This window comes from Schistocerca cancellata, chromosome 12, assembly GCF_023864275.1.
Source record: "Schistocerca cancellata isolate TAMUIC-IGC-003103 chromosome 12, iqSchCanc2.1, whole genome shotgun sequence".
NCBI classification, from domain to species: Eukaryota; Metazoa; Arthropoda; class Insecta; order Orthoptera; family Acrididae; genus Schistocerca; species Schistocerca cancellata.
In genome coordinates, this window is record NC_064637.1 from 128,487,020 (window position 1) to 128,499,942 (window position 12,923).

Below are 12,923 nucleotides of genomic sequence, written 5' to 3' on the forward strand. Positions count from 1 at the left end.
GACGGGTTTCTAAACAAAAACAAAATTCAAACAAAATGAGAAATAGATATAATGAACACAATAATGTGGACGAAAAAAAAATAGGGTAATTAAACAAAGGGAATTAAATTGAAATTAATACATAAAATTAAATAAAAACACATGAACAAAGATTTCAAGTGGAAAAAGAATGATATAAAGAAAAAGGAAACAAATAGTAAAGTTCATATGGGGTTTAAAATTATGTGACACAGGAATGGAATTACAAAATTACATTACATCAATTCTGGAAGATGAAATCTCGCAGCTAGAACTGCGTTTTCAAAATCAATTTTGGGGTATATACAAGCTGTGATTAACAAGTGTTTTCCTTGAAGATGTTAATTTTCTTCCATCAACATCAACTTTGTCCCCTTCAAAGTAATCCCCCTCGGATATAATACACTTGTGACAGTGCTTTTTCCAATCTTAGAAGCACTTCTGGAACTCACTTTTTGTTGTGGTGTTCAGATGCTTCCACGATTCTGTTTTTATCTGATCAGTGGTGGCAAAACAATGTCATTTCATGATTCTCTTCAGCCTCAGGAATAGAAAGACGTAGAATGTGGCCATGCCCAGCGAATATGGTGGACAAGACAACATAACGGTTTTGTTTTTTGTCAAAAAATCACAAACAAGAACTGAGGTGCAAGAGGGAGCATTATTGTGATGCAATTTCCACTAGTGGTTTTTCCACAGTTCTGGTAGTTTTCTTTGGATTGCTTCAAGCAAACGGCACATAACTTCCAAGTAAAATTCCTAATTGTGAGACTGTAAGGCAAGAACTAATGATGCTCTATCCTATTGTAATTGACGAAAACATTAAGAAGAACCTTCACATCTTGTTAGACTTTTTTTTTAAATGCTCTTCAGTCAGTTTCCATTGGACAGTTGGGCTTTGGTTTCAACATCATACCCTTATACCCATATTTCATCACCTGTTATAACAATCTTTAATTCTCATTACTTTTTGATCACTCCTTGTACAAGACAAACCAGAAGTAGTACTGTGGAATTTGTTTCGCAAAAAGCTAAACTGCATGCCCAATATAAAAGTAATGTGTGAATGAATTCATAATGAGACAAATGTAGGCATACACACTTCAAATTACTGTTGAAGTTCTGAGTAGCAATTGGTCTATTAGCTACAACTACGGTTGCAAAAACAGCAGCTCCGTACCTTTTGTTACCTCCACATTGCGGTGTCCACCTGTCGCATTGAGATATATGCGCTTGATAAGTTCCATATTGTTTAACAGAGAATTGAAAGCCATGAAGAACGGGAAGCTAACTCGGTGACCGCCACTGCCACCACCTGCAGCCTACAAACAGAGCAAAACAACAATCAATAACACTTTCTTCAAAATCTAGATAATGCTGCTATTAACATTTTGAGGTCTGTGTGGCTAAGGTTGTTCATCCAGCTGATACAGCACATTTTTCACAGTTTTTCTGAGCTTGGTATAGGAGGTTCTACTGTAAAGAATTTAGAACAATTTATTGCATTTGAAAGACAGGTCTTTTTTTCTATGAAATGCTTAAAAAAAGGTAGACTTACATCAATGACAATTTTTTTATCTATTGAAATAAAAATGTGTTTTCGAAAACAAAAATTTTTTCATCTTAATTTCTCTAACAGAGATAAGATTAGAATTTGTTGGTACTAAACATTTGGAAATATGGTTTTCTTCATTGGAAATCGATTAGTTATATTTGCTTTAGTGTGAGAAATTTTGATGCTTTCTGGAAAACAAAGCCCTATATCACAGTTTTCACAACAGTATCTGGTATATCTCTTTGCCACTTTGCCACAAATTTTGTGGCTTCTTTCTGCACAGACCATACATCATCTCCTGTGGGCTCATTTTGACTTTTCTGAAGTTGGAATCTATCTACAAAAGCGTCTTCCACTGAGTCTATTTATAGGTGAATTGTTTTTGGATGGAAGCTGATTCAAGAAGGCTACCTTCCTCCACCAAAGCCTCTGAAAATTCATTAATGAACTATTAGCAGGCCTCCACCTTTTACGTAAAACATACGAATTTGCAAGCACCATCTTGGGAGGGGGGGGAGGGGGGTAATCTTTCTTCCACCACTTTATTTGTTTGGGTAGTAGTCCATTAGCTGTCCCCAACAGGCCTGTTTTTATTCTAATCCAAACTGCAATCAGCTTTCATCTTCCCAATAAATCCTAGCTTCGTTCTGACATTGACACTTTACGCTGACATTTTATGTTTTATTATAAAAATAAGAACATCCCTAGTGACCTTCCATTTCACAAACAGCAAATGGGCTCGTCTATAAAACGGGTTCTTTTTTTTACAGTCTCTGGGCCACTAGATCTGTAGCTACCCTTCTCTATTTTTCATTATGTACTCACTGCCTTAGTTTTGTTTTTCCATTAATGATCGAGAAGATCCGGGCCAATGTAGCCTTTATTATAGAAACTTTCACAGAGACAGTTACCACATGCAAAATGATGTTATTAGCATTTGCCTGACTACCAGAATATATTTCACATTTTTAAAGGTACCTAATTCTACTTTTACATAACATAAAAAAAATTATGCCATATTTAGTAGGCTTATTTTTCATGTAGACCTTGAAATCCACTCTGCCATGAAAAGGCAAATTCCTTCGTCTATAGTGTGATTTTCTGCTCGTTTGTATGCTCTTTCAATTTGCGTAACGAATATACTGAAGATGTTCTCACCTCGTAAGTGGGATCATGCCCACCTTAATTTTTAAAACATAAAAGTAGTATTATCTGTGAGACGTAAAATTCACAGGATTGACAGAAAACAATCGATTGGTGAATTTTCCTGCAAAGGAGATTCGCAGTATGGAATTTGTGGACCAATAGTTGGTCAATTTCAGTTTTCTAACTAGAAATTATGTAAAGCCACACCAAAAAAGTTAAACACTTTACCAAGTTTCACAGTACCCCACTTATGCCAAACTGATTACCACTTGAGGTTTGCTGTTGTATTTAGCTTGTTAATAGTTATTATGTCATAGCAATTTCTCTCTCATTTTACCATCTTCAGCAGTTTTCATGAAAAAAGTAGGAAAACAATCAAACAGAGAAAAGTTCTGGTAAGTCTGAATGTGAATTATGCACAATGCTTCAAGAACTTGAAGCTGTGGAGCAGGAGTGTCATCATCTGTCCACCCGCCAGTTGAAAGAGGCACACTGATAGATTGCGACGGGGGGATTTCTGATACAGTATCAATATAATCAGTTTCATCTTGAGGGCTCGCTGACATTTCATCATCAGATATGTCTTCTCCTTAGCATGAATCATAAAAATTAGCTTCCTGGTGTGCAACAGATGATACAGAAAAAATTCAACAAAACAAGTAATTTACCATCACAGCTTACAAAACTAGAACCTTGTTTATCACATTCTTAATCACTATTGTTAAAAACAAAACACTCTCATCATCACATAAGGTCACTTTAAAGACAAATACAAAGCGTGAAGTCAACAACACAGACAATATTCGAGATCCAATGCTCCACGTGTGACCTTGTGAAGTGCTGTGCCTGGCAATGAGATGAATCTAACTGCCGCAAAGTAAGTAACACTCCTTTCCCGCCAATGCTAGTGTCAGGTGTTGCTAACTATTTTTTTCCATGGTAATACAGGCAACATAGAATAGCCTTATACAGATGACAGGTGTAAAAACAAACATTAACAGAGCTGGGAAATGTCCGACATATGTCCTACACAACTAGTCTTTTTAGAGTAAATCCATATGACATAGGAGCTATATTGGTCACCACTACAATATTGAAATTAGCAGAGACATTGATGAGCTGCCCAGTACCAACATTGTAAGAGTGTAATTCTCAGTAGAGCCAGTGAACATATATATAAATAAAACTGGACTATTAGGCCTTTATTTTTTTGCGAGAAATGAGATGACTCGAAGTAGCACAAAATGGTACAAACGCAATAGACTACCTGTAAAACAAATGGGCACTGAACACATTATACATGTAATGGATATAATAGGTTTACAGATATGGACGTTTTACCAATTCGCGTGAACTAATCTCGACGCTTCCTTCCTGCACAATACTGCAAACTGCAAAAACTGAAAAATCATTCTACTTGTGCTTTGTTTCTATCATTCCACACTGCTCCTAATTCAGCAACAATCTCTTATATGAAAGACTTTTGTAATTAGTGAAAATTCCTTTCAATAGTTATGAAAGGATACATCACTATTCACTGTAAAGTTGACAATTTACGTTCCAGACAGGCACAACAAAGAGACTGTTACACATTAAGCTTTCGACCACAGCCTCTTCCAGAAAAGAAAAGCACACACACACACACACACACACACACACACACACACACACACACACACACAAAACGGGCACATGTCACGCACGCATGATCGCTATCTCCTGCCACCTCTTATACATATTGTTTATTACCCATCTCTCCCTATAGCTTACCGCAATCCTTCTCACGATTTCGAAATTTCGAACATCTTGCATCACTTTACACTGTCAAACGCTGTTTCAAGGTCAACAAAACCTATGAACATGTCTTGATTTTTCTTTAGTCTTGCTTCCATTATCATCCGCAACATCATAATTGCCTCTCTGGTGCCTTTACCTTTCCTGAAGTCAAACTGATCCACATCTAACACATCCTCAATTTTCTTTTTCATTCTTCTGTATATTATTCTTGTAAGCAACTTTGATGCATGATCTGTTACTGATTGTGCGATACTTCTCGCACTTGTCAGTTCTTGCAGTCTTCAGAATTGTGTGGATGATATTTTTCCAAAATTCAGGCGGTATATTGCCAGACTCATACATTCTACACACCACCGTGAATAGTCATTTTGTTGCCACTTCCCCCCAATGATTCTATATATTCTGATGGAAAGTTATCTGTCCTTTCAGCCTTATTTGATCTGAAGTCCTCCAAAGCTATTTTACATTATAATTCTAATGCTGGATCCCCTACCTCTTTTTAATGCATTCCTGTCGCCTCTTCTATCATATCAAGCAAATATTCAGCCCTCATAGAGGCCTTCAATGCCCTCCTTCCACCTACCCACTCTCTCTTCTGCATTTAACAGTGGAATTCCCATTGCACTCTTAACATTACTGCCCTTGCTTTTAATTTAACTGAAGATAATTTTGACTTTCCTATATGCTGAGTCAGTGCTTCTGAGACAATCATTTCTTTTTCAATTTCTTCACATTTTTCTTGCAGCCATTTCATCTTTGCTTACCTGCACTTCCTTTTTATTTCATTTTTCAGAGACTTTTATTTCTGTATTCCAAAATTTTCCTGAACTTTTTGTACTTCATTCTTTCATCAATCAACCGAAGTATTTCTTCTGTTACCCACGGTTTTTTTGCAGTTACCTTCTATGTACCTATGTTTTTCTTTCCAACTTCTGTGATTGCCATTTTTAGAGATGTCCATATCTCTTCAACTGTACTGCCTACTGAGCTATTCCTCATTGCTGTATCTACAGCCTTTGAGAACTTAAAGCGCACCTTGTCATTCTTTAGTACTTCTGTATCCCACTTCTTTGCTTATTGATTCTTCGTTACTAGTCTCTTAAAACTTCTACCTACTCTTCATCACTACTGAATTGTGATCTGAGTCTTTATCTACTCCTGGGTAAGCCTTGCAATCCAGTATCTGATTTCAGAATCTCTGCCTTACCATGATATAATCTAACTGAAACCTTCCCGTATCACCTGGCCTTCTCCAAGTGTACCAGCTCCTCTTGTGTTTCTTCAACAGAGTATTTGCTATTACTAGCTGAAATTTATACAGAACTCAACCTTTCTCCTCTTTCATTCCTTGTACCAAGCCAATATTCTCCTGTAATCTTTCCTTCTACTCCTTCCCCTACAACAGCATTCCAGTCTCCCATGACTATTAAAAAATTATGTCCCTTTACATACTGTGTTAGCCTTTCAATATCCTCATACACTTTCTCTACCTATTGATCTTCAGTTTGCAATGTTGGCATGTATACCTGAACTATTGTTGTCTGTGTTGGTTTGCTGTCGAATTTGATAAGAACAACCCTACCACTGAACTGTTCAAAATAACACACTCTCTGCCTTACCTTCCTATTCATAACGAATCCTACTCCCGTTATACAATTATCTGCTGCTGTTGATATTACGCTATACTCATTCTACCAGAAATCCTCGTCTTATTTCCATTTCACTTCACTGACCCCTACTACATCTAGAGTGAGCCTTTGCATTTCCTTTTAAGATTTTCTTGCTTGCCTACCCCATTCAAGCTTCTGACATTCAACGCCCTTTCACTGAGTATTCAATCTTTTTCTCATGGTCACCTCCCCCTTGGCAGACTCCTCTCAGAGATCCAAGTGGGGGACTATTCCAGAATCTTTTGCCAATGGAGAGATCATTACAATGCTTTTTCAGTTACAGGCCACATGTCCTGCAGATACACATTATGTGTCTTTCACGCAGTGGTTTCCATTGGCTTCCGCATCCTCATGGTGTTGATCATTGCCGATTTTTCCACCTTTACGGGCAGATTCCCACTCCGAGGACAAGAGAGTGCCCTGAACCTGTGTCTGCTCCTCTGCCCTCTCTGAAAGGACCATCGGCAGAATGAGGGTAACTTTTTATGCTGGAAGTCTTTGGCTGCCAATGCTGATTATTAATCAAAATTTAAGCTGTGGGAGATTTTGAACACGGGAGAGATGATGTTTTGATTACTAATCAAAGACACTACCCCTAGATCACGGGTGCAGAGCCTACTGCCCCCAAACCCTCTACTGAACAATTTCCACCCCCTCTGCCCTATAACCTCCTTCCTATTAATGTCCCTTCACCCTCATTGTGTGCTGCTTTCTGCTAACACACCCATCAGTCTCTCCCCCATAATTTTTGATGTTCCAACCGAGACCTTCCATTGTTTAAAATTCCTCTCAGCTTTACTATGCTCTTTAGGAGTCACAATAACAAAATAACAACCCCCCCCCCCCCCGCCCCCCCCCCCAAAAAAAACTGTGCTACATCTCTCGAGTTCAAAGAGTTCACAAATGATTCAAGAGTGCTACTATGATAAGTAACCAGAGTATTATAAATAAATGATATCTAAAATTTTCAATTAGAAGCACTACACAGTATTTTTGGAAGCATCATAGCAACATGGGAAAAGCATCATGGCATCTTGGGAAAACAAAAGCTTACTTACTGCAACAAGATTTGCCCGAACTTCTCTAGTTAATAAATGGCTTTTAATGTTGATCATTATATCCTGGAAATCAAGCGCAGAGATAAATCCAGTTCCATTCTTGTCATATCGACGGAATGCTTCTACTGCATACTCTTCATGGAAGTCCTGACAAACAAATCAAACAACAAGTTTTATAGCACAATATTTAAATTTAGAAATATGCAGGAAGAAGTGAGAAACAGTTTGCATGAAAAATTTTGTCAATGCTGGACACCATGGACACCACTGACAGTTAATTCACAATGTGTCATAAAAATATATAGATATGATAATGGGTAGTACTGGCGGAACAAAAATAATTCAAGGAAACTATCATGGCAGGAAGTGAAACAGACCATAAAAAATGGCAGAGGCAATGATAAAGCTGGCAGGGCGATTCAGATTGCATATCAACAGTTTGAAGACCAAAGTAATGAAAACAGGAGAACACAGAGTCCACGGTAAATCTATAGTCCAATTAAAATTATTTGATAGTTGACATCTATCACTTGCCATTACAGTGTTGCTACATTGGCTGCCAGCTACCACTTCATTACAGGCAACATACAGAAACATGGAGGGTCGCTTCACAAATGCTGTTAATTTGTAATGCACAGCAGTGTTGGAATGTACCGCTGTGAGGTATGATGGGAATGCACGGTCCTCTGTACGCAGCTAATTTTAAGTTACTGAACTGCAGATGGCGATGCGATGCATTTTGAATTTAAATTGGCATCCTAACCTAACCACAACCTCAACATGTGCAATTTACCCAAGAAAATGGCAGTCAATGATCCACAGAATAACTAAAATTACGAGCTCTTTGCTAACAGCAACTAAAGATAATCTCTATGAGCAAACTCAAAACAGAAAAATTTTAGTTTCAGCACTAAAAGCAAACTGTAATTTCTCACTGTCATTCACTGGTTAGCTGAAACTATCCTCACAATGGATACATGAGCTACTGTGTTACCAATCAGTGAGCAGTCCTCGTTTTTATTCATTTATTTATTTATTCTTTGCCCATGGACTCCAGCTGAAAATCCAGCTGAGCGTATTGGGTGTGTCATACAATAGGCTATTAACATCGAACTTGATTTCATTATATATAAATGAAACAAATGATTAAACAGAAATAGTCCATAATCATACAAAGGTATTACATGTTTCACATTATATGTACACACAAATCCAAACAACATACATGATAATTTTTAAAAGTACATTTCAGTAATGATATAACATATTAAACACCATCTTAGTATTCACTCAAACTGTATATACATTTCTCTGTGAGATATAGTTTCAAATGATTTTTAAAACATTTTAGGTCTGTTTCTTTTTTAATGATTTTGGGGAGTTTATTAAAAAACCTTTTGCCTGCTCCTTCTGGGGCAGTCATACACAGTTTTAGATTTCTGTTTATCATGTAGTAATTTTCATTAGCACTTGGTTGCAAACTGTAGGCAACACAGGCAGATTTCAAGTGATAAAAGTATGGTAGGAGAAATAATTAAAGCAAATAAAAATGACAATATGATGATGAAAATGACAGGAAAGCATCAGAAATAAAAAATTACATTTAAAACAATTAATTGAATAAAAACAATAATTGGTCTTTTGATCAGATTTAGAAATAAAAATATTCCAACGCATTCAACAAGATTTGAACCTACAATCTTCGGCATATGAAGTTTAGTGGACAACCCCTGTGCTACTAGAGTACACTGTTTAACAGACATATATTTATGACTCTGGTGACCAAGTTGCAATGATGAATTGGGCCTTCAAAACTTCGGCTGCACACAGTGTCACGTGAAACATATCTTAATGTAAGGCAATTATAATAACTGTACATGTGACGCCGAACGAAATGAAAGGTTCACACCTAGGATGCAGGATGAAACACATCAAGAAAGAAAGAGAGGAAGATGGTGAAGGAACTAAAACTGAAAAGAGAGGAATATGGTGAAGGAACTAAAACTGACCTCACCAACTGTTGTGGCAGTATGGCAACAGCGAATGGTTCGGGAATGACGCAGAGTGCTTTGACTGGAGGAAACCAGCTTCAATGTGTGAAGTGTTAACTATCAAGTAATTTTAATCTGACTTTAACTCCACAAGGAAAGAAACTTGAACAATTAAACTCCTTTATTTACTTACGCAGCAGGCCTAATGCAGATGGAAGCTGTACTGGAGAAATAAGGAGAAAGATAGCATGACGAAAGATATCAATTACAAACACAAGGATCACTTACAACAAGAGCAATAGGAACTGAGATAAGAAAAAGATTTCTATTTGAAATTCTTTATTTGCAGTGTATTTATACAATGCTCAGGAAATCTAATATTAAGGAAAATACAGTAGATATATTTGGACAACCAAATCTATCTGTGGAGAAGGAATGATTCAGAATTTGAACGCAATAAGCCTCCTTAAACATAATGCACGACAGAAAAAGTGAAGCAGCCAAATACAAGGCCGGCTCTCAAAGCAAAACAGCCACCAAATCATTAGTGCTGTTCATGTTTAGTGGTTGCTACCAGGTCTGATACGGTATATATTGAGCGTGAACAGTGATAGACAATGGTGATCACTGTGAAGGACATGGAGATCCCATTTACTCGTGTCATACAGCATTGGCAGCACCTGACAGAGTTTGAAAGTGGACTCACTGAGGCTCTCCATTTGGCCAGCTGGTCGAAACATACCACTTGCAGATTTTGGGGAATTCACATGTGACAGTGGTCCAAAATTTGACTGCATATGTACACGAGGGCAGGTATACTCGTCATCAAGGTCTCAGTTGACCACATCTGACCACCAAGCACACTGTAATCCATTCACATCTGCAACTGCCATTAGAAAACAGTAATAGACACCGTACAACATTTAAAGCCATACCACACTATTTATCAGAGACTAACAGCAGCCAAAAAATAATCAGAGTTCTGCACTACCCCAGACAAGCACTGATGGTGTGAATGGCACAGACTTGCTCACATGTCATATCCTTTCAATGTTTTGAAGAAACAAATTGATGTTTATTACTCATGATGTCATGAAGTGGGAAGCCATCAAGTATGACTTCAAATCATTGCTGGTAGTGATTTGAGGAACTCTGACACCACAACAATATGTCACCGTCATCCAGTGTTCTCACGTGTTACCTCTCAGTATCGTGGTACCATTTCTCAACAGGACAATACTACTCTACACATGTTTCTCCATAAACAGTGTGCATAATGTTGAGAAATACACGTGGCCAACAAGATTCCCAGATCGATCCCCAAGGGTAGACGTGTGGGATCAAGTTGGATGTCAACACTGCCCCAGTGCTAGTACATCAAGGACCAGTTACAATAGCTGTGGGCCAGCTTGCCTCAAGAGAGGCTACATCAGCCATATGACACCCTTCCCAACCAAATCAATGCACACATCCCGGCCAGAGGGACTGCAGTGTCATACTACCGAGTTCTCTGTAAATTTATTTGATTTTGTAATCAATGAAATAAATCACATACTGTCTCAACCCAAGAAATAGTTTCATTTTATTTCTCCCCTCCACCTCCTCTTCTGAGGGCTCCACTTTTCTTTCTTTTTTTGTCAGGCACTGTATATCAGATATAGGAATACAAACTGTCAGATACACTGTGAGAAGCAAATGTGAAAGAACATATTACAGAGATGCTTCAGGAACTCAAATGGGAACCCCGGAGGGAAGGCAACATTCTTTTTGAGGAGCACTATTGAGAAAATTTAGAGAACTGGCATATGAAGCTGACTGCAGAATGATTTTACTGCCATCGACATATATTTCAGTTACGGATCACGAAGATAAGATACGAGAAATTAAGGGGTCATACGGAGGCATATAGGCAGTAGTTTTTCCCTCGTCCTGATAGCAAGCGGAACAGGAAAGAAAATTTTGAAAAGTCCGTGCAAAGTCCGAGAGATGGCACCACCGGCGCGAATCGAGGTGATGTTTGGTTAAGAGCATCTTTGGAAAGAATGCACACCAAATTTCAGCCATATTCGTGAATTTCTTTGTGTTTGGCATTCGTGTGAATCAAGGAAGTCGAATGATTGTCAAAAAACTGACAAAAAAGGATCTCGTGTCATGATTAAACACTACTTTATGAAAGGAAAAACGCCTCAGGAGACTAAAGAGAAGCTTGATATACATTATGGTGACTCTGCACCTTCGATTAGAACAGTTTATAAGTGGTTTCAAAATTTTCGGAGTGGCCATATGAACACGCTGAACGTTCTGGACGCCCTGTGGAGGTTACGACTCCAGAAATCATTGATAAAATCCATGATATGGTGATGGATGACAGAAGAGTTAAGGTGCATGAGATTGCTAGTGCTGTGGGCATCTTGAATGAATGGGTACATAATATTTTGCATTAGCATTTGGACGTCAGAAAGCTATCCGCAAGATGGGTTCCGCGATTGCTCATGCTTTACCAAAAACAGATTCGTGTGAAGTGTTGCAAGGATGGTTTGCACCTCTTCAGGAAGAACCCGCAGGACTTTTAAGCATAATTTCGTCACTGTGGATGAAACTTGGATACATTACTATACTCCTGAGGACAAACAACAATCTAAACAATGGGTTACCAAGGGAGAATCTGCACCAAAAAAGGCGAAAACGATTCCTTCGCCCAGAAAGGTTATGGCGACTGTCTTTTGGGAATCGCAAGAGACAATCCTCATCGACTATCTGGAAAAGGGTAAAACTATTACAGGTGCATATTATTCATCGTTATTGGACCGTTTCAAAACTGAGCTACAAGAAAAATGCCAGCGACTGGACTGCAAAAAAGTTCTTTTCCATCACAACAATGCACCTGCACACACCTCAGCAGTTGTGGTCACAAAATTAATGGAAATAGGATTCCAATTCATTTCACATCCCCCCTATTCTCCAGACTTGGCTCCCTCGGACTACTATTTGTTCCCCAATTTGTAGAAATGGCTGGCAGGACAAAGATTTTATTCAAACTAGGTGGTGATTGCAGCAACTAATAGCTATTTTGCAGACTTGGACAATTCCTATTATTCAGAAGGGATCAACAAATTAGAAAAGCATTGGACAAAGTCTAAAAGGAGGCTATGTCAAAAAATAAAAAAGGTTTACCCCAAACACGTAAGTAGTTTTTATTTTTGCACGGACTTTTCAAACGCCCCTCGTAGTATTCAGGGCACCCACTGCCAAACACCATTTGGCGGCTTATGGAGTACGTAAGCAGATGTAGCTGTACATATGAAAAAATGTGAGGGAAGGGATATCCTACTACAGAGTAAAGGAAACAGTGAGCGTGAGATCATCATGGAGAACAAGCTCTAGCTGAAACCTCTCCTTTGACAGATCTATATATGATGGTGAGGATGGTGTAATAAAGAAAATGTGGAAAGCCAACAACCAAAGTTGATTGATGGTGGTGCACAAACACACACAACAGTAAAAAAATTGTTTTGGCTTTCTTGTTACTAATATCACACGTACGTGCTTGCATAACATTTGATTTGTGACTGCAGCAACAGCACCACTACAGTCATGGGTTGGTGTATTTGAGTGTCTATGCAACTGTTTGTGTATGTTTATGCAACAGAGAGTGTGATAACAAGAAATTTCTGCATAGTTTAACACA

The 12,923-nt window shown here is 38.2% G+C and overlaps 1 protein-coding gene across 2 annotated transcripts in view; it reads right to left on the minus strand.

The window, feature by feature from the left end:
• The window catches only part of LOC126109884 (calcium-binding mitochondrial carrier protein Aralar1), a 702,128-nt gene that overhangs the window by 80,689 nt on the left and 608,516 nt on the right, over positions 1–12,923 (minus strand). For both annotated transcript variants that reach the window (XM_049914970.1, XM_049914969.1), the window contains exons 6-7: positions 7,245–7,391; positions 1,199–1,340 (exon numbers count right to left, since the gene is read on the minus strand). In XM_049914970.1, the coding sequence (XP_049770927.1) occupies positions 1,199–1,340; positions 7,245–7,391 (289 nt within the window). The remainder of the gene's footprint in view (positions 1–1,198; positions 1,341–7,244; positions 7,392–12,923) is intronic.